General features: G+C 38.2%; 2 protein-coding genes across 2 annotated transcripts in view; one reads left to right on the forward strand and one right to left on the reverse strand.

Annotated features, from left to right (window-relative positions):
• Positions 1-27,155, reverse strand: part of NBEA (neurobeachin) — a 667,766-nt gene that overhangs the window by 192,047 nt on the left and 448,564 nt on the right. The gene's annotated exons all lie outside the window — the stretch shown is intronic.
• On the forward strand, positions 24,088-25,167 carry MAB21L1 (mab-21 like 1). The gene has a single exon (XM_052650320.1). The coding sequence runs from the start codon at positions 24,088-24,090 to the stop codon at positions 25,165-25,167; it is 1,080 nt and encodes a 359-aa protein (XP_052506280.1).

Here is a 27,155-nt window from a genome sequence, read left to right on the forward strand (position 1 = left end):
TCTCCTTCTATGGCCATATTCTGTTTCAAGTTCTACTCTGCGTCCTACCTTTAAATTATTTCATTAACTCATCTATTCAGGAATATTACTTCATCTTCTCACTCTCATCTGGGGCTGCCAGATAAAGTACAGGATGCTTGTTCAGATAAACAATGAAATGTTCTAAAAAATACATTTAACTGGAAATGCTATATTTTCATATGCTAAGATTTTGGGTAAAGATGGAAAGAAGTGGGGAGTCTGGCACTTCCACGTGTTAAACCCCATAAGATGTCCAGTTTCTTCATCACCCCATTTTCTTTCAATTTATCAATCAGACTATACTTTTTTCCCCCTAGTGTAGAACCAGTAGTCTATCTTAAATTTTTTCACATCCATATCCTTCAGCCATAAGCTCTCCCCAAATTCTTATTCAAGATATATTCTGTTATTTAGTTGCTCCCCTCTTTCCCTTCCGTATGGCTGAGTGATATGGATCATTTTGACTTTGTGCAAGTTGACACCATTACAAATTTATGATTTCCATCATGGTGGTTCTTTCCTCTTCCTCCTCGATCTTTTACTTCTTGACCAGTGTATTACCTCCATTCTTCTTAGTGATGATTTAAACATTCAAGTCCCTCCTTAACCCTTACGTAAGGCCCAATGTTTTCTGTCGCCAAGACAAAATTGAGGCCTTGTTTATATACTCCATCAACTGTCTAAACCACTATCTATAAACTTATCTCCATCCGTACCATAATGCAGCAGGCTCCTCCTCATATATTGCTAGACCTTACCTGTCTGTTTCAAGCCAAGGTCCTCATTCTCTATTGTTACCAATACATATGGCATGCAGGAAATGAAATGCAATACTAACAACTGTGTGGAGTTTACCTTCAAGAAAAACTGAGCCATCTCACAACTGTAGGCTCAAGAGAATGATACCATTTACTTCTCTGGTTTTAGAGATAGGTCTCCAAGGATGAGACCCCTTGTTTTCAAATTTTAACTTCTCTTCTATTGCTCCTCTCTCTAAGCCATAAATATGTGCATGTCTCTGTTAAATTTTATTCTGCATCACTCCATAATTGCCACCATATCTCTTACATTTCATGTATATCCAGTCCCCTTGAAAGCGTATTTTACACTTCACTTACTCCAATTTACTCTTCAACCCCACTGTAATCTGCCTTCTGTCTCTGTGATTCTGCTGAAAGTGATGTGGACAGACACAAAACTTTTCTTTTTACTTGACCTCTATATGGTAGTTTAACTGTTGTCTATGTCCTTTTTATTAAAACTCCCTTGTTTTTAGCTTTTAGGACAGTCCTATCTCTTTGTCTTCTTATTTACTTCTCTGAACATCACTTCTCATTCACCTCTCCTGGGGCATCTTCTTCTGTTGGTGATGCTCAGGATAATGTCCTTGGGCTGAGCTCACTCTATACTGTCTCCTGGACACTTCTAAGCAAGCATGTCTCTAAGTACAAAAAATATGATTCTAACTACAGAAAATAGTATAATGAATCCCAGACCTTTCTCATATGCTTTAGAGAAAGTTTATGTGTGTGTGTATATAAAATCTGCCCTCTTGACTCTTCCACCTGGATAAACCCACAGATCCATGGTTAAACCTGAACTCATGATCTTCCCAGAAAACCTGCTTTTTGCTCCATATTTCTGTATCTCAGTTGGTAGGGTTTCTGTACTGTAGTCACTGAAGGCAGTAACTTGAGAATTATCTCAGGTGTACTCAAATACTCTTTCATGATTTCTCTGCCTTCCTCATGTAAATGCTTTTCACAGTGGAGATGAGCTACATATCCACTACATTAGTTAGCACGATGCTTGAGAACAGGATAGAAAGAGAAAAAAATTATGCTCAATAAATGTTTGCTAACAGGATCAATTCCATCCTTCAGTTTTCCCACAGAAAGCTTTCTTAGCTTGTGTTTCCATGCCCCTCCTTTACGATCCCTAGTAATTGCTCCTCTTCTAATCACCTAGTATTTCCCTCAGAATTGTTACCATGTGCTCAGTTTTTTATAATCTCCTCTGGCCTGAAAGCTCTGTGAAGGCAAGAATAGTATCACCAAGGCACAGTAGAGGGTTCAGAAGATAATAAATATCTGATGGTTGAATGACTTAAGAAGTTCTTTGCATGAGTATTCTGCAGGCAATTTCAAAAGAATGTTTTCCACATTCCTGATCTAATGTTTAGAAAGCATTACAACTGCATTTTCCTCTCTTGCATTCAGCAGCCAGGTGATAAATTTTAAAATTTTCAAATCTGCTTACACATGTGTTTAATACTAGAGATATGATGATTCATGAATACTGAAGATATTTATTTCAAATCTCTCTAAATTCTCCTGAATGAAGATACTTAGTTGGAATGACTGTCTTCAGGAAAGACTAATGATTAAAAAAAGAAAGAAACCCAGGAATTGCTTCCTTGTTGTCTTATGACACCAAGATAACAGTGGTTGAATGAGATGGCTATGCAGAGTAGCAACCTACTAACCAAATTTTGGGTTTTAATAATTATCAGGAAAGAAAACAGAAGCCAGCCTCTTTGTTCAATAAGCCAAATATGTTTGTTACCTACATCATGGATGAAATGCAAAGTATCAAAGTTTGTCCAGTTTACTTGTAATCAGTCTATCGATGAAATGGCTACTAAGATCACTATCATCAGTCTTGCTTATAATCACTAAACCTGCCCTAATCTTATTTCTTCTTAAAATTTTTATACCTTAAGATTAAGAAACGTTTTATCACTCAACAATATATACTGATCATCTACTATGCAACAGTCCTTTTCTAGGCATTGTGAGGTGAAGGTAAGAAGAAGGGTGAATTTTTGCTTGTCATCCAGGAATTCTGAATCCATTTTGGGGACAAAAGACATCTACAAATTTAAGTTACTTTTTAAAATAACACTCATCTATACTATACCAAAGGGTGTCCCTTGTGGCTCAGACAGTAAAGAATCTGCCTGCAATTCAGGAGACCCAGGATTGATCCCTGGGTTGGAAAGACACCCTGGAGAAGGAAATGGCAACCCACTGCAGTATTCTTGTGTGGAAAATCCCATGGACAGAGGAGCTTGGCAGGTAACAGTCCATGGAGGTTGGAAAGAGGTGGACACAATTGAATGACTAACTCTTTACTTTATACTGCCAATGGTAGAAAAGTTGATATACAAGACTACTGAGACAGAAAAGACCATTTTTACTTAGGAAAATCACAGAAAGGATACATTTTGTTTTAAGGAAAGAAGGAATGAAATTCTGATAGGTTGACGAGAAAGAGGTAAAAAGGCAGAGGAAAAAATGGAAGAACTACGTTTAGAAAATAGTATATAGTAGAGAAAGCAAGGATAGGTGTCAGGAAGTTAATCTTAGAATACTGCTGTGGTCCGACAGTGAAGCACCTTGAAGATCAGAGAGGCATTTTTCCTTTGCTCCCTCACTTCCACCCTCTCTTCCCTTCATGAGTACTGGGAGTCAATATAAGGTTTTTGGACAGGGATCTAATATGATAGAAGTTGGTCTGTAAGAAAGTCAACCCAGCAGCATTCTTCATGATGGCCTAGAGAAGGGACAGACAGAAAGAGGGATACACAGTCCAGTGACCAAGTGATAAAGACCTTGAACTAGAGTGATGGTGGTGTGGATGACAAGAAGACATGTGAAAGATTCTAGGTGGGAATGAGAATCCATAAGACTTGGTGATTAAGACAGCATCAATATGTTAGAGAAGAAACAAAGGGCAAGAGAGGAGTCAGCCACTAGGATGTCAAGTCCTTGAAATTATATGTGACTCAAGTCAATGACAGAAACAAAGGAAGAAATAAGAGATAGTAATCCTCAAAAAAAGCTTTTGATTTCAACTTGAGAGGAAGATGGTTCAATAACATGGGGAGGACAGGGGCATCCATTTGGAAAATACCTCCCAGGATGTAGAAAATGACAATGATGAATTAACAGAAGTCAGGACTGGAGGTACAGATTTGTGACGCATCTCCACAGAGATGATGGTTCAAGCTCTATAACCATAAAGTGAGATGAACTGAAACAGCATACAACTGATCCTTGAGCAATGTGGATGTTAGGTGTGCCAACCCCCAGCACAGTCAAATAGCCATGTTTCGACTCTCTACAAACTTAACAACTAATAGCCTGTTGCTGTCCAGAAGCCTTACTAATAACATAAACAGCCAATTAACACATATTCTGTATAACCTATGTTTTATATATTATATTCTTAAGATAAAAGAAATTGTTATTAAGAAAATCATAAGGAAGGTAAAACAACTTATAGTATATAAATTTATTAATTGGAAAAAAATCCATGTATAATTGGACCAACATACCTCAAATCTGTGTTGTTCAAGGGTGAACTGTGCTTGTATTTGGCAACATAACCTTGATAGGAGAAGCAGCTAAATCGTATACTCATATTTAGGAAGTTAGAGAAGAAAGACAGATGAGAGTCAATGGTGAAAAATCAGTGGGATAAGAAACAAGACAGGATATGAATGCAGGTAGTGGACAGAGCAGAACAGTTATGTGCATGGATACTGAAGTCACAAGGAATGGTTTTATGACCTAGCTTCAGCCAGAGGACCTCAAATAACTATTTGAAGCTTTACTTTTCTTATCTTCAAAATAAGACTGCAGTACCTACTCCTCAGAGCATTTATTACCACCTGACATGTTACAGATTTGTTTCCTTGCTTATGGGTTTGTTAACTTGGTGTCTCCCCACTAGAACTGCAAGCTCCATTGTGCAGTCTTGATTGTTTTCAGCTCTTTAGAAGGTGAGACATGCTTCTTGGAGCCACAGGAGAAATCCTACTCAACCATGTGCTGCACACATCAAGTTTTTAGCAGGGACTTGCACAGAATAAGCATTCAATAGCTGACATTATTCTTTTTGTCAAGAGAAGAAAATTTCCAAAAGGAGGAGGAGGTCAATGGTGTCAAGAAGTCAGTCAGATTTGTGAATTAACAGGTTGAGATACATTTTTTCCCCTTAGCATTATTAAAACGTAACATTCAGCAGAATTAAATGATCATCTTTGATGATTCTATCCCTCTTTCCATATTTTCCCCCTTGATTGAGCCCTTCTTTCCTTCTTCCCTTCCTTTATTTAAGAATATATTTATTGAGCACTCATTATTAGAGTGCTAAATTAGAGCGCTAAAACGGGCGCTGTTTTAGATTCTGGGTATGGTAGCAACGAAGAGACAAAATCCTTACCCTCATTAGAGCTTAAATTTAAATCAGGGTGAGGGAGACATTAATCAAGATAAATAACTAAAAGCGTATGTTACTGGTAAGCAGTAGGAAGAAGGCCCAGAAGGGAACAGAGAGTCTGGGGGAGAGAATGCTGCCATTTTAGGTTAAATATCTGAATGGCCTGAGGGAAAAAGGCATGTAGATCCCGGGAGACAAATTCCACAGAGGAGCCGGCACATGCCTGGCCCCCATGTGAGTGGCTGCCATGGTGCTTGGTTACATTAGCAGGTGATAACATCAGAAAGAGAGGTCGGTGAAACAGTGGAAAGGAGCTGACTGAAGGACCGGTAGGTCATTTTAAGGATGTTGCCTTTTACTCTAAAATGGGAAGCCATTAGGGAATGGTTCTATGAAGACGTACAAGACCTTCTACAACTAACACCTAAAAAAGATGTCCTTTTCATCACAGGGGACTGGAATGCAAAAATAGAAACTCAAGGGATACCTGGAATAATAGGGAAGTTTGGCCTTGGAGTACAAAATGAAGTAGGGCAAAGGCTAAGAGTTTTGCCAAGCGAATGCACTGATCATAGCAAACACCCTCTTCCAACAACACAAGAAATGTCTCTACACATGGACATCACCAGATGGTCAATACCAAAATCAAACTGATTATATTCTTTGCAGCCAAAGATGGAGAAGCTCTATACAGTCAGCAAAACCAGACCAGGAGCAGACAGTGGCTCAGATCATGAACTCCTTATTGAGAAATTCAGACTTAAATTGAAGAAAGTAAGAAAAACTGCTAGACCATTCAGGTATGACCTAAATCCCTTAGAACTATACAGTGGAGAAGTGACAAATAGATTCAAGGGATTAGACATGATAGAGTACCTGAAGAACTATGGACAGAGGTTCATAACATTGTACAGGAGGTGGTGATAAAAACCATCCCCAAGGAGAAGAAATGCAAAAAGGCAAAATGGTTGTCTGAGGAAGCCTTACAAATAGCTGAGAAAAGAAGAGAAGCGAAAGGCAAAGAAGAAAAGGAAAGATCTATCCATATGAATGCAGAGTTCCAAAGAACAGCATGGAGAGATAAGAAAGCCTTCCTAAAAGTTCAATGCAAAGAAATAGAGGAAAACAATAGAATGGGAAAGACTAGAGATCCCTTCAAGATAATTAAAGATACCAAGGGGACATTTCATGCAAAGATGGGTACAATAAAGGACAGAAATGTTATGGACCTAACAGAAGCAGAAGGTATCAAGACAAGGCGGCAAGAATATACAGAATAACTATATAAAAAAGATCTTCATGACCCAGATAACTTTTCCTTGGAAGAAAAGCTGTGACAAACCTGAAGAGTGTAATAAAAAGCAGAGACATTACTTTGCCAACAAAAGTCTGTCTAGACAAAGCTATGCTTTTGCCAATAGTCATGTGTGGATATGAGTTTAGTCGCTCAATTGTGTCCAACTCTTTGCAACCCCATGGACTGCAGCATGCCAGGCTTCCCTGTCCATTACTAACTCCAAGAGCCTTTTCAAACATCCATCGAGTCAGTGATCCAACCATCTCATCCTCTGTCATCTCCTTCTCCTTCTGCCTTCAATCTTTCCCAGCATCAGGGTCTTTTCCAATGAGTCAGTTCTTTGAATCAGGTGGTCAAAGTATTGAAGCTTCAGCATCAGTCCTTCCAATGAATATTCAGGACTGATTTCCTTTAGGATGGAGTGGTTGGATCTCCTTGCATTCCAAGAGACTCTCAAGAGTCTTCTCCAACACCACAGTTTAGAAGCCACCAGGGAAGCATGGAAGTGAGAGCTGGACCATAAAGAAAGCTGAGCACTGAATAATCGATTCTTTTGAACTGTGGAGATCCAACCAGTCCATCCTAAAGGAAATCAGTCCTGAATATTCATTGGAAGGACTGATGCTGAAACTGAAACTCCAATACTTTGGCCACCTGATGCGAAGAACTGACTTATTTGAAAAGACCCTGATGCTGGGAAAGATTGAAGGTGGGAGGAGAAGAGGACGAGAGAGGATGAGGTGGTTGGATGGCATCACTGACTTGATGGACATGAGTCTGAGTAAACTCCAGGAACTGGTGATGGACAGGGAAGCCTGGGGAGAAGGCAATGGCCCCCCACTCCAGTACTCTTGCCTGGAAAATCCCATGGATGGAGAAGCCTGGTAGGCTGCAGTCCATGGGGTCGCTGAGGGTTAGACATGACTGAGCGACTTCACTTTGATTTTTCACCTTCCTGCATTGGAGAAGGAAATGGCAACGCACTCCAGTGTTCTTGCCTGGAGAATTCCAGGGACGGGGGGGCCTGGTGGGCTGCCATCTATGGGGTTGCACAGAGTCGGACACGACTGAATTGACTTAGCAGCAGCAGTAGCAGCAGGGAAGCCTGGAGTACTGCAGTCAATGGGGTCACAAAAAGTTGGACATGACTGAGTGACTGAACTGAACTGAGTCATCCACTCATTCAGCTATGATGGAGTATGTGCTGTATGCTATCAAAACAAAAATAGAAATCAACCAATTCTTCCATCAGAAGTACAAGACAGATGATATTCATTTAATAATTCATTTAACAAATATTCACCCAAGCAGTATTCTAGATAAGCTCAGGGATCTAGAGACAAAATGAGTTGGGTTTGAACCCTACTGCTACAGTTACTATTTGGACTTGGGTAAAAAGGTTAAAAATAGTATAAGCTTTTTATATGCATCAATTATTTTAATCTATGCCCCAAATCTATAATATAGATATCATTATCCCTATTACCAGTGAGAGAACTAGTTTAGGGTAAGTTTAAAGGGTTAAAAGGATGACTAAGAAAGTAGGATCTAGGCAGAACTTAGCACAGTCTTAGTATAATAAGTACTCAAGTATAATAAAAACTCAATAACAACTAAGTTTATCAACTCATTCTTTATCTGTTTTATTTATTTATTTTTGGCCATGACATGTGACTTGTGGGATCTTAGTTTCCTGACCAGGGATCAAAGCTGGTCCCAGTGAAAGCGCTGAGTCCTAATCACTGGACACCAGGGAATTCCTACTTTGTCTCTTTTTAAGTACTTGGAAAAAAAAAAAAAGATGTTCTCGAAGCCCAATAAGTAACAATGATCTCCAACTTTGTCCTTCAAAGTTCTAAAACATGCTGTTTGAATATTTAACTCACTTTTTGGCAGACGGTTAGAAATGAGGAAGCCTAATGCCCAAGGTCAAGGCATACAGTTAAGACTAGCATTTATAAATGGCAGCACTAAATATCTTATAATGAGATTCAGGGACTCTGCAACTGGTTCCTAGGTCAATACTTAGGTAGTAGAGTGGGTATTTTAGGTATTTCAGTGCATCTAATCAAGTGGTACTTGCCTTAAAGGTATTTATTATCTGAGCTCTACATACAGTGAATACTAAATAGTGAGATCAATAGATAAAACTAATAATTCTTAACAGCAAATCCTGTTCTACTGTTTCTAGAAAACAGGAGAATGAATAGGACATAAGCTACAGAAATGACCTACCTGAAGAGACTTCAGTGTCGTATTTACTGAATGTAAGGCTTTAATAAAGTTGTAGCTTTCCTGTGTTGGCAACTGTGTCTGTCCTCATTCTAGTATGCCCTCAGTAAGCTACCAGAACTTAACCTGCACAACAAAAGTGCCACTCATTGAAACAGTTATAACAGGAAAGGAAAGCAAGTTGATGGGATTTAAAGTGTTACAGGCCACTGAATCACTGACTACTTGGTGAGGGCATGTAGAGAAATGTCATTCTCAACAATGCTGGTACAGTAAAGCCATATTAATGAAACAGTTTTGAAACATGAAGGCTATTCATAAGGATTTTTTACTATCTTCTGATTTCCTTGTGAAATTTAATCCAGACAGAGGAATCTTCCATTAATGACTTTCCATTATTTTACTTGTGGGTTATATTTCCCAGTGGTACATTTTATTAAGAGGCTCTTATCACTTGATGTTTTCAATCCTATTATCTACTCATAGGCACCATAAATATATTGAGATTCAAACAAACAAAAGATAGCCAAGAAATGGCATTCCACTCAAGACTGGGGACTAACAATATAAACTTTTACTCTGAAACGTGTTTCTTAGCATTTAAAATACCTGATTTATTTTTAACGCACATCAAATAAACAAAAATAGAGTAGCTGTATCAACACAATGCTAGGAAAAAATGAGCGGTATAGGTTATGACTTCGAGAATTTTTTGGAATCAGATAAAAGCCTGAGAATAAATCATGTAGAGAATTAGCTGTGTTCCGGGCTTCATTAGTTCTAATTATCCCCCAAATATGCTCAGCAGAATGCACTTGGGTCAGCTGGGACTGACACACAATAGAGTAGGCAACTTATAAACTCCTCAAAGCATGAAAGAGTTCATAAGACAACTGCTTGTGCATTTAGATTCATGTGATAACACCTCTTATTGCATAAGCCACCAGATGAAACAGATGGGGCAGCTCTGCACTTTAGAATGTCTCTTTTGTAAAAGCATGGGACTTCCCTATTCTCCATTTGAGACACAAACTGCAAGAAAGCTAAATCTGAGGCACGCTTGCTTTGTGTTTTATTGTCTAGATGTCACAGCAATAATAAGTAAAGTATTAATAAAATATTCTCATTTAGAAAAAAAAAAGTTGGCAAACAAAAATCTCTGCCTACACTTAGAGAAATTCAAGAGTTTAATACAGTCACCAAAAAAGTTACTATATATATATATTTTACAGTTCACAGTAAAGACACATGGGAAACTTTCAGACAAAAGGTTTGTTGACAAAGTAAAATTGATAAATATGTCAAAATATATAAAGTACACATTTTACATAAATGGGGGTTATTGGCTATATATTTTGAGAAGGCCATGAAAAACAAGTATTAGAATTTCAAATGTCTGGCAAAAGTAAACAAATAAAAACTATCAAAAGGTTGTGGACTGTGTAATCTATTAATGTAATCTATTTACAAATCTTATTAAGTAGATAAGCATCTTAGTATACCTAGGCTGAGCAAAAACAGTATGTTCATTATAACTAAATTCTGTTTTGCTATGAATGTTCTATATGTAGCCTAGGACACATTTTAGGAAAGAACTGTTATGCTTGTTAATTCATATTTAAAATAATAACAACTTTATTGTAAGTCAAGCCATGAGGAAAAGAGCTAAAAATAGTGAGATAAAATGAGTTGGATAAATAAAAAGAAGTCATGAACTTAGGACGCCATCTTGAGCTTAAACAAATGTGTTATTTGTTGACACACATCTTGGCAACTGTAACAGAGTTATGGAGGTTCCCCAGAAAAGGGTATAACGGCCTTGTTTCACTTGACAGAGGTCTTTCTCTACCCTGCATTCACCAGTCCACTCCAGTGTAATGAATTCTAGGCTCCACACTTGATGTACAAGAATGGCTTCTGAGTGATGAGATGCTGTAGGTGTGATGTCTGAAAGGCCAGAATGTATTTAATTTGATATCCTAAATTCTGAGTTTAATAGACTTATTTCCATTAAAGGGGCAAGACCATACAGAAGGCATCAAAAGGTAAAAGTGTCAGACACTTTTGGTTCAATATTAGGAAGAGCATTCTAACAATCAGAACTGTATGTAACTGAGTAGATAACGAATTTCTCATCAACGGGTAAAAACAGAGCATTTTGTAGGAATGTCATAGAGAAGATCCAGAAAGTTAATGAGGAGGCTTGTATTATATTCTCCTCTAATGTTCTCTCCTGCTCTCATATAAAATTTCTCCTTATGAGGTGGAATTAGTTTCTAACTCCTAGCTCTAACTCAGAGAAGGCAATCACAACCCATTCCAGTACTCTTGCCTGGAAAATTCCATGGACAAAGGAGCCTAGTAGGCTGCAGTCCATGGGGTCTTGAAGAGTTGGACATGACTGAGTGACTTCACTTTCACTTTTCACTTTCATGCATTGGAGAAGGAAATGGCAACCCACTCCAGCATTCTTGCCTGGAGAATCCCAGGGACGGGGGAGCCTCGTGGGCTGCCGTCTATGGGGTCGCACCGAGTCAGGCATGACTGAAGCGACTTAGCAGCAGCAGCAGCTCTAACTGGTTGGTGTGTCTATGTGTGTCTTAGTTGCTCAGTCGTGTCTGACTCTTTGTGATCCCATGTAGCCGCCAGGCTCCTTTGCCCATAGAATTCTCCAGGATTCTGTTCTGGAGTGGATTGTCATTCCCTTCTCCAGGGGATCTTCCCAACCCAGGGACTGAACTCAGGTCTCCTGCACTGCAGACAGATTCTTTACTGCAATGCCATGTCTGAGCCACCATGCAAGCACCTTAAATCTTAGTTGTTGTTGCTTGGTACATTTTAATAAAATCATCACCGTAAAATTTAAAATTTACTATATACTAGTGTATATAGTTCTTATATACAGTGGAATACTTACAACATATTAAGCATTAATATTGACTAGTAATTATAAGTAATTCTATAACTAAAATACAGACAGACCATTTATAACATTAGATATATCACTGATAAAAATCCTGTAGTATCTGTACTAAAGAAAATCTTTTATTGAGGAATAAAAACAGTCTGTATTCAGACAGCTTTCTTGAAATGATTGCATTTGAATTCATGATAAAAGGAGTTTTCAGTGTGTCTTGAACTGAAAGATATACAATATTGTGGCTTATATAACTCATTGATGTCACAGAGTAAAACCATATGTAAAAAATAGCATACATATACTTTACTTAATTGTGAAAGACTTATTTCTCCTTGTCATTTTTCATAAAGGTATATCCCATTAAACTTAGGTTGGACAATGAAGTGGTTCTTAGGTGAATTAGTCCAATTTCATATCTATTAGGTGGTCTATGTATATTTCCTAAGTAGTTTCTCCCTATGGAATAGATTGATATAATATCATAAAATGAAAATCTATAACATAAAAAGTGTCTCAATATTAACTTAATTAAAAACCTCCTAAAAAGAATGCAATCTTTAATAAAATTCATCAATTATATTCTTAATGTAAACGTAAATCTGCAGTTTCTCTTCAGAATAACACTTATACCCTAGTTGTTGTTTAGTCCTAAGTTGAGTCCAACTCTTGTGACCCCATGGACTGTAGCCCACCAGGCTCCTCTGTCCATAGGATTTCCCAGGAAAGAATACTGGAGTGGGTTGCCATTTCCTTCTCCAGGGGATCTTCCTGACCCTGGGACTGAACCTGCATTTCCTGCATTGGCAGGAGGATTCTTTACAACTGAGCCACCTGGGAAGCCCCTTACATCCTTATTGTTGTTGTTCAGTCACTAAATCATGTCTGACTTTTTTGCAACCCCATGGACAGCACCACTCCAGGTTCCTCTGTCTTCCACCATTTCCTGGAATTTGCTCAAGTTCACATCCATTAAGTTGGTGATGCTATTCTAGTTCAGTTCAGTTCAGTTGCTCAGTTGTGTCTGACTCTTTGCAACCCCATGAATTGCAGCACGCCAGGCCTCCCTGTCTATCACCATCTCCCGGAGTTTGCTCGAACTCATGTCCATCAAGTTGGTGATGCCATCCAACCACCTCATCTTCGTTTGTCCCCTTCTCCTCCAGCCCCCAATCCCTCCCAGCATCAGGGTCTTTTCCAATGAGTCAATTCTTTGCATTAGCTGGCCAAAGTATTGGAGTTTTAGCTTTAGCATCAGTCCTTCCAATGAACACCCAGGACTGATCTCCTTTACAATGGACTGGTTGGATTTCCCTGCAGTCCAAGGGACTCTCAAGAGCCTTCTCCAACACCACAGTTCAAAAGCAACAATTCTTCGGTGCTCAGCCTTCTTCACAGTCCAACTCTCACATCCATACATGACCACTGGAAAAACCATAGCCTTGACTAGATGGACCTTTGTTGGCAAAGTAATCAAGGTCTTTTCAAATGAGTCAGCTCTTTGCAGCAGGTGGCCAAAGTACTGGAGTTTCAGCTTCAACATCAGTCCTTCCAATGAACTCTCAGGACTGATCTCCCTTAGGATGCTAACATTATCTCTGGGTACAGACAGGACATAGATGTATGTATTTGTGCATACATAGTTACATACACACACACACACACACATATATATGCTAAGTGCTAAGTTGCTTCAGTCATGTCCGACTCTGTGCAGCCCTACTGTAGCCTGCCAGGCTCCTCTGTCCATGGGATTACCCAGGCAAGAATACTAGAATGGGTTGCCATTTCCTACTCCAGGGGATCTTCCCAACCCAGGGATTGAACCCATGTCTCGAGCCTCCTGCACTGGCAGATGGATTCTTTACCCCTAATGCCACCTGGGAAGGATATATATATACACACACACACACATACACAATATACAGTCTAGATACTGTAGTGCCAAGAGCAGTCACAATCAGACAGACCTAGTTCTGCAAGTACTTTTATGACCCTTGGTAAGACACTTAATCTTTCTAAGCCTCAGTCGCTTTATTTGTAAATGGGAACTAATACTTGTTGTGAAGATTAAAGGAAATTAAACGTTCATTAAGTAGTAGTCCCTGGTCCTTATCACCCATCTCTCAAATCACTGAATTATTTTAAGTATCAGATGAATAAATGCATATAAAAGTCTTTTATAAATTGAAAAGAATGTTGCAACTGTAAAGTATTATTGCATTTAACAGGCAACTTCCCCTCTGCACTACATTATGGTTAATGGTATTCATTAATGTTTTCAGCATGTAGTAGATGCATCGTAATATGATAACAAATTTCTGTAGCACAAATCGGCAACTTAGAAGAAAAGATCAGGTTTGAAAACAGAGAAAACAATCATCAGTAACAAATATTCTCTATGTCATTTTGTAATAATCCATAGAATTTTAGAAAAATAATATATCATTTATCTGCAATGGGCTGGGCCTGTACATGTAACAGCAGAACAGAGGCTTTACCATGCAGGTGAAGAAAAGGAAAACAAAAATTTTCCCCCAAAATTTCACTAGCCTATTTTCTAGTCCAAACAATCTGGATAATTTTGTCAATAATTCACACTACTTGACTTATAGTCAGGGTTGACGCTCTAGTGTGGTTGAGAAGTATATCTTTCCTAGACTTTCTGATTTAAGAATATCAGAGCCATTCAAGGGTAAAGCAACATAAATGATATAAAAATTGGAACATTTTCTAAAAAAAGTGAGCTTGTGTAATTTGATAATGGTCTGACTTTTTAGTTTTAAAGATACAGATATTGAAACTATCCCAGCTGATAATTTCATTCTGACATGAGTTTAAAAGGTTAAGTTACTCTCTGAAGAAAGGTAATCTGGTTGCCTTTCACGGCAGCCTGCAAGCTCTGCAATCTGCATAGAGAGGGGCATTTGTCATCATTAGCTGAGCTGTGACAGCTGGCACCCAGGGTGTCCCAGAATCAAGGGGTGGCAGAGACACTCTTGGTTTAGGTTGCCATTAAGTGTAGCAGGTTTCTTGAGGATCAAGTATATTTTATGAAAAGCTCTGTGATGTAACTAACAACAGTGAACATATTTGGATTTTCCATAACATGGATAATACAATGATAGCATATAATTAGCAGGTTGCCTCTAGACAACAAGATGCCAGACTACAGGATGAATAAACATTTACTGCCTGCCACTTAGAGGGGGAGAATTGTTTCAGCACCCAAGTAGCTCCAGCAGAGTGGTTTTTTGTTTTTTTTTTTTAAGGCTACATTAAGGTGATCAATTGATTAAGTATATTTAAGGAAACAGACTGAAGATAGAAAGGATACTTCTCAGACATGTTTTAAATTTGGTTGTAAACAATGCATAATGTCTTAGGAGTGAGATCAAGTATACACACTCAATATATTACCCAACCTTTTGATAATATGAATATGAAAACTAAAATCATTTGCACAGATGAAATCCTCCAACTGTTGGAGGTATGTACAGTTGATAAAACATATTTTAAAATATTCCTCAGCAAAAGTTTAAAGCCAGAATCTTTTTACCAAATGAGTGCTACTAGCCACGGGTCTGAAACAGTTGTGGTTAATATACCTATAAAATAGTTGTCAAATTTTAACAGTTTATAAGCATGTTTGCTTCATACAGTGCAAAACATATAAAGCAAAAGCAAGTTTATATTAAGAAATAGGTTGATCAGATCTTTGAAAAATAAGAAGGCTACAATCCCTTTAAAAAATCATCAATGCTTGCAAACATAATCAATAACACTAGGTTTTATATTATTATGTAAACTAGTTTTCTACAAATAAAACTAATTTTTGTGTTAATGTAAAATCTATGCAAATACATGCAGTCATTTATCAGGAAAGCTGACAAGCATTCCATATTGGAGGGGGAAATGAAACTGCCTCAAGAATAGAGGCAATTAATTATTTCTGTATTTTTTCTTCTGTCTTGAGGCACAAAAGTTATCCATCCAGTTAAAACAGCAAATGAAATAAAGAGATTTTTTTTTTATTTAAACACATATGGCTTTTGCCTGCAATACTGATCACCACAAGGTCTACAGATGCCCGTGGCTAAATTGTACACTGGCAGATGCACACAGGGGAAAACTGTGGTAATGCAGCGTGGAAAGCAAAACAAATGAAAAACTGAATTTGCTAGAAAAAGGGGGAGACAAACCAACAACAAAAACAACAACAACAACAAAAAACCCAAACCCCCAAATCAAAAATCCCACATTTTTCCTCCCAGTGAGTTATTTGTTTATCAAATACAGGTTCATGTTGCAAAAAAAAAAAGTGACCTTGGTTTGTTGCAAAAAAGTGAAAACAGTTTAAGTAAGTGAAGGCGTTTTTCTGTATACACATGCAGATGATGTATGTGAGGGACTGTATGGGAGGGACTGAGCAATATATTTTTATTTATATGGACAGGATGACTAGTAATGTTTAAACTTCTCAATTTCACAATTAAAAGTATATGACATTCAAAACTGCCAGTCATAAATACTGGTCATATATACTGGTTGGACCCTTTAGTTATTATTACTTTAAAAATCCATTTAGCTGCAATCTCCTAAGGTATTATTGAAAACTATAAGGATTATTACAGAATAATCTTGTGGATGTGATATTAAATCCTGGTGGCGACAAGAATCCTATATTTAGAGGCTGTTTCCTTTTAACAGGTTAACATAAAAATGTATAGAAGGCAATTCAACCTTTTACTATCTGAAACACTGTGTGTGTGTGTGTGTGTGTGTGTGCACGTGTGTGTACATACAGCCTGCATGCACAGGCTATTTTGCAAACCATAAAAAGAGGGTACTTCCTAAAAATGGTTTAAGATTATTAAGAAAGCAATAACTTCTTTCTTAATAGGCCTGTAAGCATGCATAACATTAAAGTTCCTATTGTAATTGCCAAATTAAAATAGAAAACAGAAACCATTTAAATAATTTTATATCTTGGGGGTAGAAAGAGAAGACTAGTTGTACTATTCCAAGTTGTAAAAGAGCAAAATACTTGAGAGGGCATCAGTATCAGTGAAGATGTTGGTACTATTACAATTTAAGAATTCTTTGTTTGGAATATTTATAACTATTTAAATTTAAATGACAATGTATATTTACACAAAATTAGGATTTGAAGCATATGTTCCAAGAATATGTACATATTAATGAATATTAGCTCTAATAAACTCTTTGGCATCATCCCCCACCATCAAGGGAGGATTAATTTACTGAAAATGTAAGGTAATACACAATGCAAATGTTGAGAGATTTATTTCTCCAAAGACATAAAGCTAGTAATGTTACAAATATTGCTAACTTATATAAGGAACTTAATATGCATTTTGATGTGTAAACTGTAAACTATACTCCTAAATCTAATATATATATATTCTTTGTGAGCATAACAAATATTACCAGTACCTCTGAAAATGATTCCTTTACTAACCATTTAATGTCACATTGTAAAATTAAACAACTTTCATGTAAATTAAAAACTGTTAACTTATTGCCTGTATATCTGAAATAGCATTTTATATTTTGAGTCTATTTTGGGGCTTTCTGATTAAAACTGGTCTTAAAATAGAATCATGATTAAGATAATAAGTTCTAGGGGAATAACTAAAGGTGTTTATAGTCTAAAGTTTTTTGATATAAAACTAAAACACCCAGATACTTATAAATGAATCATAAAATTTACAAATAAAAAAAAATTAAGGGCATGAGGCAACTTCTTGTGTCCATGGAAATGTTCTACGTGCCAGATGTTATACAACTCTATACATTTGTCAGAACTCATAGACTGGAACATTCATATTGAAAAAGCATAGATTAGAACAGTACATATGCAAAATATACATAATAAACCTGACTTTCATAATAAAAATGATTTCCCACAAAAATATAATAATGCTCTAACTTTTTCCAGCAGATTCACAAGTTTTTATCAGAGACACGATGTCTTACAAGTTCTTTATGCTCTTCATGTTTTTGTTTGATCTAGATGTTTAGATAAAACAAACATATTGAGATTAAAAAGTAGTAATAACTTATCAGTACCTTTGACTTGACATTTTTGACAAATCACATGGAAAAATTGTGCTTTCATGAAAATAGTACTCAGAGTACTAAATAATAGTAATAGTACAGATAAGTATACTAAAATGTATATTACTAGTATCATGAAAGCAATTATACAGAAGTGGAAATTAAACTTTAGGTGTTCTACTCGCAGAAAATGGTTATAATCTGTATCAGTATGTAAAGTTATCCAAGAAATTGCTATTCATAAACTGATTTCCTGTTTTTGCTATAAAATATTTATTTTATTGGATATATGTGACAAAAGGTAATAGGTTTTATTAATGTAATTATTCCTTTAAATTATTACTCCAGTTACTGATCATTTAAAAAAAAAATCCTAGTTTAGAAGAACGGCTTTGCTAATTAAGAAATAAGCTCCAAAATTGTAAATTAATAATAGAAAATGTTACTTCAGACAGGCAGTCACTATAAGTTGATTATCTACATCCTGTATTCTAGTCTCAAGGTTATGTAGAATGTTTTCAGTGGCTAATCACATACAGTCTGGGACAGTAATGAGAGCTATGCAATCCTGGATGACCCACTACAGATGGACAGATTAACAGACGCTAATCACATCTGATTCCATTGTTTTCTCAAAGTGCAATAAAACTGTACTGTACTAAGAGTACTAAGGATACAGTCATATGCACAAATGTCTATAGATCCATGTTAGTGATGGTCTAAGGAATACCTAATTTTCATATATTCATATGGAGAAGAATCACAGGAGTCCACCTATGTCACAATATGTTTACAATATCCAAATTAAAAACATAAGTTGAAATCTAGCAAAATGAATTTAAATTTTACAGTTTATAAAGATAATGGTGACTTTCTAAAGGGTCAGTGCAGAACTGGAATGTTGGGATACTCCATGATACTCATCAATAAATGATTGATTAACCTCACTACCCTTAAATGTTTGCAAACAGTTAGAGATCACAATTCATTGTGAACCATAAGAAAATCTTTTGGTTGATAACCCTGCCCCTTAAATTTGTCAGTTTACAGATACAACTTAAAATATCCTGCATCTCTGTGTCTACATTCAAAATAAGTGAGGAAACTGAGACAATGATCTGAATAACCAAGGCTTAAATTTATTTTTTCTACCAAAAGAAAGGTTTGGCCACAGTTATCCAGAATCACTCAAATCTGCAAATCTAGCAGTGGTGATGATTCTGGTAAAGTACACTTCCAATTTCTATTTTTAATCTCAAAATTACCTTCAACATTTATTAAGACCAATAACAAAATTTCTAAGCAACAAAGTAGCAAAAAAAAAAAAAGTACTCCATGCTACCATTGTGACTGTATCATCATGTACTAGGGGGATGAAGAAAACTGAGGCAACAGTCTAGAATATTCAAGTGAAGAATTAAAAAAATAATTTTTAAATGTAATCACAATTATCAAGATACTCTGGTTAAAGAAAAATAGGGTCTAAATTGTGCCAACAATGATCTCAATTCTCTGCTCTCCTTTGCCATAGACGATATTAAAACATGAAATAATTATTTTAAGAACTCACTGAAACTTTTGAAGCTTTCAAGCTATTTTGTTTCAAGTATTCTTATAAAAGGAGTCACAATACAAAGAAAGGTATAGATGCACCATCAAATTACATCACCAGAAAAACTCTATTTTTATTTAATGTGACATATAAAGAAAACCCCGCACAAATATCTCTCTTTAATTTCTCCAGTGTAAAAAAAGAAATATATTGTGTCTGGCAGAATGAAACAGATGAAATAGCCTAGGTGCATTTTAAAAAAAGAGGAGGTGGGTTCCGGGGTGGGGTGGTGGGGGCAGGGGAAGACATCAGATGTGTACAATGAGCTTTCAAAACCACTCCAGCAGTAGGGATAAATAATTTAATAAACTCAACTTCATATTCTTTTTATCTCCCCAGTGTAATAAGCACATATTAAAAAAATAGAACTTTATATTCATGAATACTTGTGAGTAGAATAGCAGCCAGCAGATAATGAAAAAACAGAACAGTATCTTTAACATGTGTGTGCATAACCTCTAACAGATACATTTTTCCAGATGAAAGGTCACAATTGCTTAAATTTATGAACATGTAATTCATATTTAAATTAGGATAAAAAAAACACAGAAACCCTGCATTCCTACATTTCTCAACATAATAGAGTTTTTCTTTAATCTAATGGGGTGTCTCTTTGCGCATTATTTTGTGTGTCCCATATAAGTTATGTAGGTTTACAGAAGGGAGAATAAGTTACTTAGGAAATACCACTTCAGAAAAAAGTTATTTCACCACTGTTATTTTGAATGCTTGGAAGTGGTAAGGATCACAATATTTAATTATTTTATATTCATTAACAGTCTTACAATTTTTGATAATGGTGTGCTTGTGATTTTCTCCATTTTTTAAAAATAATAGAACATTCTAAATCAAAGCCACCTAGTGAACTAGGTGCATGGAAATGGAAAAGTCAAGTTGGTTAGACCTTAAAATCCCAAATACCATTCAAATATGAGCATCTCAAACAATCATTAAATCCTGAGATTCTTGGGTTCTTTTCTTCAATTAGGTCAGTTTTCTTCAATTATCATTCTATTATTAGCTCTTGTCAAAGATGTCTGCACGGCATATCAATGAAAACAATTAAGCATTTATATCCTGAAGCACTGGACACACACAAGCTTTCATTCTAATACTAACTACTATGATTATGTTTATAGTAAAAAAAAAATTATACAAGACTGGTGTCATTAGAGCTGTTTTATGAACTTTTCACAAGTAAATAAAATTGATTTTAAGCTATTTCCGTGCATTACACAACCACAGAAAATAACCAATTCCATAGGTCAAATGATATTTTATAAAAATTACTTTAAAATTGTTAAATACGTCGCTCTCACAAATCATACATCTCCAAAGCCCAGCTGAAAATCAGCAGAATTACACAGAAGCGTACTATATATTTTAAGTTCCTCTCCATAGGTCATTTCAATTAAAAAAAAAGGGGGGGGAATAGAAAGCACACTCCTCAGAATAGTTTAATTTTCCCTTCAACAATGAGAGGTGTCTGAGATCACTGGAAGGATCAGCTACAGAAGGCAATTCATTTCACGTGTTCAGTGTAACAGAAAATCACGGTGTTGCAGCAACAAGCAATACTTGCGCGGGAGTATTATTCTAGGACGCCCAGTTCACCCGCGGTGATGAGAGCGGGTGGGTGAATCCTATGTTATGTAAATCACTGTCAGCTCCCAGCGTGAAGGGTGCTGAAGGAAGCAGCTCAGAAAACACGGTCCCAGCGTCCTTGAAGCCCAAAGACTTCACTTCCCGGGAACACTCTAGGACTAACGAGTTTCTTAGTCCTTTTCTCACCATCCATTTTTCTTCTTCAAAGTGCAAATCGTTAGTGAAAAGGCCTTGCTTACACCAATTAGTTTGCACAAAGTGCTTTGGCGTTTAGCTCCGCTTTAACCCAATTAAGCCGCACAGTGAGCCCCGAAGATGCGCCACCTGCGCGCCTGGCTCCAGCGCTACCGCCCGGTGCGCCTCGAGTCCTTCGAGTCCGACCCACCCGGACGGCCGCCGCAGCGGTCCCCCGAACGGCCTCGGGGCCTCCGCATCCCAGGCTGCCTGACGTCTTCGACAACTGGGGCATTTGCAGGTGGTCCAAGAAAACAAGGGACACTCTGACCTGAACCCAAGGGAGAGCGCGCTGGGCGCAAGGGCCTCGGGACCAGAAAGCGCGGGCTCGGCCGCGACCACACGTGCGCCCGGGTGGCGGCGGGGCGCGTGGGCAGAACACTTGGCCTGCAGCAGACGTGGAGAAACCCAGGACCCTTAGTAAGGTTTTCACATACCACATTAGCGCGCACACACAAAATCTATGAGGCATGGAGCAGATAGAGGAAAGAAGGATAGTCAGGGAGCATAGGGCCGCGGGACCGGCAGGGAGCACGCGGGACCTGCACTGGGTGGGGACAGAGGTGGCTTCCACCAGGGACCACCGGCACATCTTCGTCGTCGTGGCCGCAAGTTCCCCGGCGGTGACTTGCCTCCTCTTCCTTCTCTTCCAACTGCCAAAAGGTAGCAGTGCGTTCACCCGCATCGCTGCCAAAGTAGGGAGGGGCTGGTGGTTACGCCCAATCCCTGCTCCTAAGGGGATGCAAGGTTCGTGGGGAACAGAGTAGGTGGATGCCTTGGGTCCCGAATCTAATACACTATTTCAAGCTAAATCGGAATCTACCACCCTTGGATAACAAAAAATTATGATGCTGTACCTGTGCAAAGAAGAAAGGGGGAAAAAAAATTCAAACGCTTGAGTAGAAAGTGGGAGCCCTGAACAAGATCTTGTTACAAGTGGCTCTGAAAGAAAGTGCCTACAAACCTGTTCCAGGAATTATACTATTTTGCTGGAAATAGTCTTAATTTGAAAGAGACAGCATCTAAATTCAAGGTAGGGTGTTAAAAATCTGCCTAGGTTTAAAAACAACTACAGAACCCCTAAGTAGTATTTCTTCCACTTCCTGTACATCAAGCACACAGCTGGTACCAGCAGGGGGAAAAAAAAAGCTCTACATAAATCCATTTTGCCCTCCTTTTTTAGATTCCCAAATTTAAAAATATTGATTTCTTTCAAAGTTTTTAAAAAATAATGTGTAAATTTTAAAATCCCAGGTGACTGCAAATTAATTTTCTTTAAAAATCTTAACCATTTCCCTTAAGTCAATGCAATATTATAAAATAGAAGTCTACTGTCAGATGACCACTAAAGATCCTTAGGAGAGAACATATACCCTAAATTAATACATCTGTAAATAAGACAGAAAGCCCGAACATGCAAATTTTCAGGATAGGTATCTGCCCCTAGGTCTCATCTCCATGACCTCTCCTGAACTGTCATGTATTCAAACACAGCTCATTATGAACTCACATTAAGATAATCTCTCAATCTCAGAGAGAGTTTTATTTCACAGATATGTCTGCCAGTGCATACAAAAAGTTAGTGTCTTGGTTATAATGGTGGGCAAGTCTACCAAAGTACAAAGAGGACTGCAGATGGGGGGAGGGGTGTACTAAACATTTTTTAAACATCCCAGCTTAAACTGGAGTAGACAACATCTAACAGCAATCATTTTCAGATTCCTTTCAACAACTGCAAATGAGAAAAACATAGGTAAAACACTGCATAACATTTTAAAAAATCATTCTAGTATGGGAACATCCAGAAAATTACACTGGTATCAGTCCATCCAAAATCAGCCTGCATATACACTGAAGAGAAAACTCCCAACCTGCATTCAAAAAGACCTCCAGGATTAACAGCCGTTAATTATCTCACTCTAAATGCAAGTTAGTGACTTTTGTTTTAGAAAACCCCATCTAATTCACCAATTGATGGATGACCATTAGTACACCTGTATTTGCATTTCGTCGGTTAAAAAGACAAGCAGGGTTTTTCAGCACAGAAGAGAACCACTTTGCCAAGTCTTTTCAAAACGTCAATATGCTTCAATTAATACCAAAGCTGAGAGATTCCTCCTGATTTCCAAAACTGTCTAGGTGGCCTGGGTGGTTTTCTGCCCAGCAGCAGCCTCCTACCTTTAGTTTGTGTGCCTATATCCAAGAGGGGGGATTAATTAGCCGGGCTGGAGCTGACGGAGGCTGTCGTGACGAGCCCAGTGGCGATTGGCCGCCAGCCTGCCTGGCCCTGCCTTTATAATTTCCACACGAGTGCATCTGGGCTCTTAAGACAAACCAACAGCAGCTTCTTCTGACATATACACAGACGCACACTCACCCCCGACGCACACTCAGCACACTTTTCCTCCATCCGATTCACAGCCCGGCACACACCATGATCACGGGCAAGCGTAAATAAATACGGAAAGGGTTGATTATTTTGACTACTGGAAGAGCTTTGCTGGGTCTCGCCGCAACTTTTGTTTTTATAACTGAGGTGATCTCTGCATGATCTCTGCACGCGTTTCTTTCACACAAGGAAGGATTCTTTAAAAGAGGAAGAGAGACGGAGAGAGAGAGAGAGAAGGGGTGGGGGGAGAACAACCTTTCACTTTAAGACCGGCTGGGCTCAAAGATAAAAGGCAGGGGAGAACAGCGCGAGGGATTCCCCGGCCGCCGCCGCACTTCGGAGAGACGCTTCTGGTACAGTTCCGAGCGCCGCGGCCCGTTTCTCCACCGAAGTTGGCTCCAGCTCTAGCAGCCGCGTTGGATCCCACAGCTTACTGCGAGACTCCGGTGTACAACCCGGATCTCTGCCCCAACATGATAGCGGCCCAGGCCAAGCTGGTTTACCATCTGAATAAATACTACAACGAAAAATGCCAAGCCAGGAAAGCTGCCATTGCCAAAACTATCCGGGAAGTCTGCAAAGTAGTTTCCGACGTCCTGAAGGAGGTGGAGGTGCAGGAGCCCCGGTTCATCAGCTCTCTCAACGAGATGGACAATCGCTACGAGGGCCTCGAGGTCATCTCCCCCACCGAATTCGAAGTGGTGCTTTACCTTAACCAGATGGGGGTGTTCAACTTTGTGGACGACGGCTCGCTGCCCGGCTGCGCCGTGCTCAAGTTGAGCGACGGCCGCAAGAGGAGCATGTCCCTCTGGGTAGAATTCATTACTGCCTCCGGCTACCTCTCGGCGCGCAAAATCCGGTCCAGGTTTCAGACGCTGGTGGCTCAGGCGGTAGACAAGTGTAGCTACAGGGATGTGGTAAAGATGGTGGCGGACACCAGCGAAGTGAAACTGAGGATCCGAGACAGGTACGTGGTGCAAATTACCCCGGCTTTTAAGTGCACCGGGATCTGGCCCAGGAGTGCTGCCCACTGGCCACTTCCCCACATCCCCTGGCCAGGACCCAACCGGGTGGCGGAGGTCAAAGCGGAAGGGTTCAATCTCTTGTCCAAGGAGTGCCACTCCCTGGCCGGCAAGCAGAGCTCGGCCGAGAGCGACGCCTGGGTGCTGCAGTTCGCGGAAGCGGAGAACAGACTGCAGATGGGGGGCTGCAGGAAGAAATGCCTCTCCATCCTCAAAACCTTGCGGGATCGTCACCTGGAACTGCCGGGCCAGCCCCTCAACAACTACCACATGAAGACTCTGGTTTCCTACGAGTGCGAGAAGCATCCCCGGGAGTCGGACTGGGACGAGTCCTGCCTGGGCGATAGGCTGAACGGGATTTTGCTGCAACTCATCTCCTGCCTGCAGTGCCGGCGGTGTCCTCACTACTTCCTACCGAACTTAGATCTGTTTCAAGGCAAACCTCACTCGGCTCTAGAGAACGCTGCCAAACAAACGTGGCGACTGGCGAGGGAGATCCTGACCAACCCGAAAAGTTTGGAGAAACTTTAGAGGACAATTTTAATCGAGAGCCGAAATGTGATTATACTATTCATTCTTAAAAGTTCTCATGCAGTATAAACTTCCTGTTCGATTCCTATCTAATATTCCACTCGGCAGTGCAAACAATCTCTTCCTTCAAAAGGAGTGCTAAGGCAACCGCTTAAGGCATCATCTCACCCACCCCTCCAAGGGGAGAAAAGGTAGGGAGAGCAGATAGAGAACACCCCAAACCCAGAAGTATTAGAAGACTTCTTTACAAAGGATTTCCTATCGCCCTTGAAAAGTACACAGGAACACCCGGAAAACAGCCTGGCTGTAATGCAAGACCGCAGTGAACGCTGCCTATCAGAGGATTATAGCAATCTTGGCTGTGAGTAAACATGATTTGGATATGCCATCTGAAGGAAAGTGTAATGTATATTTTGATTTGTAACAAATATTGTGATCTCACATTGTCTTTGAAAGTGTGGATGTTGGTGTTTTGTGATTTGGTGAACAAAAGTCAAATTGGCATTTTGGATACTTCCAGACATTTTCCACTAACAAAGATATAATTTAAAGGTAGATTTCCTCCTGGTACTTTTATCTGTCTTTAAAAGTGTCTGAACTTTAAAAAGTTTACATTTTGTTTCAAATATATTGCTTGTTCTATTTCTAACATTCCATAAATATACTTGAAATGTTATTTAAATATATTCAAAGAAATTTGAATTCTGCTTATATAATAACGCTTGAATATCTGAATTATATATTTGAAAAATGCACTTGAAATACACTGGATAATTACTTTTGTGATTTAGATTTTAATTTCTGTTGTTTTTATTTAATTAGAAGCTAATAAATGAAGTAAAATAAAACTTGTGTCTCACTTTAAATTGTTTTCCTGTCAAAAGATGTAATGCTTCAATTTGAAAACTGAACCACTTGAATATTTTAAACATTTTGAGAAATATGCTAATGAAATAATTAAAAATAAAACCTTAAAACTGGCAAAAAGCTCTTTTTGTATAGTTACACAATATAATGATCTAGTGTTAGCTTCTGACTTACTTATAAGACTATTGCATTTGACAACAGAAATAATTTAAATCTACCTTTGAAAGCGTGCTCTTTTGAGTTAATTATTTATGTAGAATTTTTGACACTATAAGGATGAAATATGTCATGACAGTCATGGTTGCTGAGTTAAAAATCAGACAAACTCTGAGAAAAATGAACTTAACAAAGTCCTAATAAAACTTTTGAAATTTGTATATGAAAACTTTGCTAATAAAATGAAGGTAATTTCTGACCTAATATATGTCAAACCTTATTTTATGCAGTAAGGGTTCCACTGGCAGGATAAATTAATCAGAAATCCAAAATTACCATTTACTTCATAGAGTAAGCCAATGATAAAAGCATAAAGACAAACTTTAAATGATTTAAAATCAAATGCACTACATTCAAACTCATTTTCAAAATTATATTGTTTTGGAGCTAGAAATAAAAGAAGTCCTGTGATTATTGTCCAGAGTATTTTAAGAGTCAACAAGTCTGGGAGGGGCTAATCACCTATGGGCCTTGGTTAGTTAATTCAGGTGGAGGTAAATTTGAGACTTTTAATTGCTATTCCACAAATAGCATTTTATAATGTTTTACTTCTATATATAAATTAAACACAAATAATAAAGTTTTGGATCTTTGGGAGCATTTGTTTTTTGCTATTTGAGAACAATTGCCTCTGAAAAATACTTTAAAGGCAGATTTTTGTAAAATGATGCTTGTTTATCTAGCATGGCTTATGTTCTTGAATTGATAGCCTCAGGAAAAAAAAGTTTACAAATGGCAGAGTAACATAAAAGTTAAAACAACAATGAAATTGATTTCAGAAGAAACTTCAGAGGTATAGAGCTGCTGAATACTCAGGTTTTAAGTTTTACAAAATAAAATATAATAAACAAATACTTATGTATTTCAAATCATCCAAATATATGTTGTCCAGCACTACAACCACA

This window comes from Budorcas taxicolor, chromosome 12, assembly GCF_023091745.1.
Source record: "Budorcas taxicolor isolate Tak-1 chromosome 12, Takin1.1, whole genome shotgun sequence".
NCBI lineage: Eukaryota > Metazoa > Chordata > Mammalia > Artiodactyla > Bovidae > Budorcas > Budorcas taxicolor.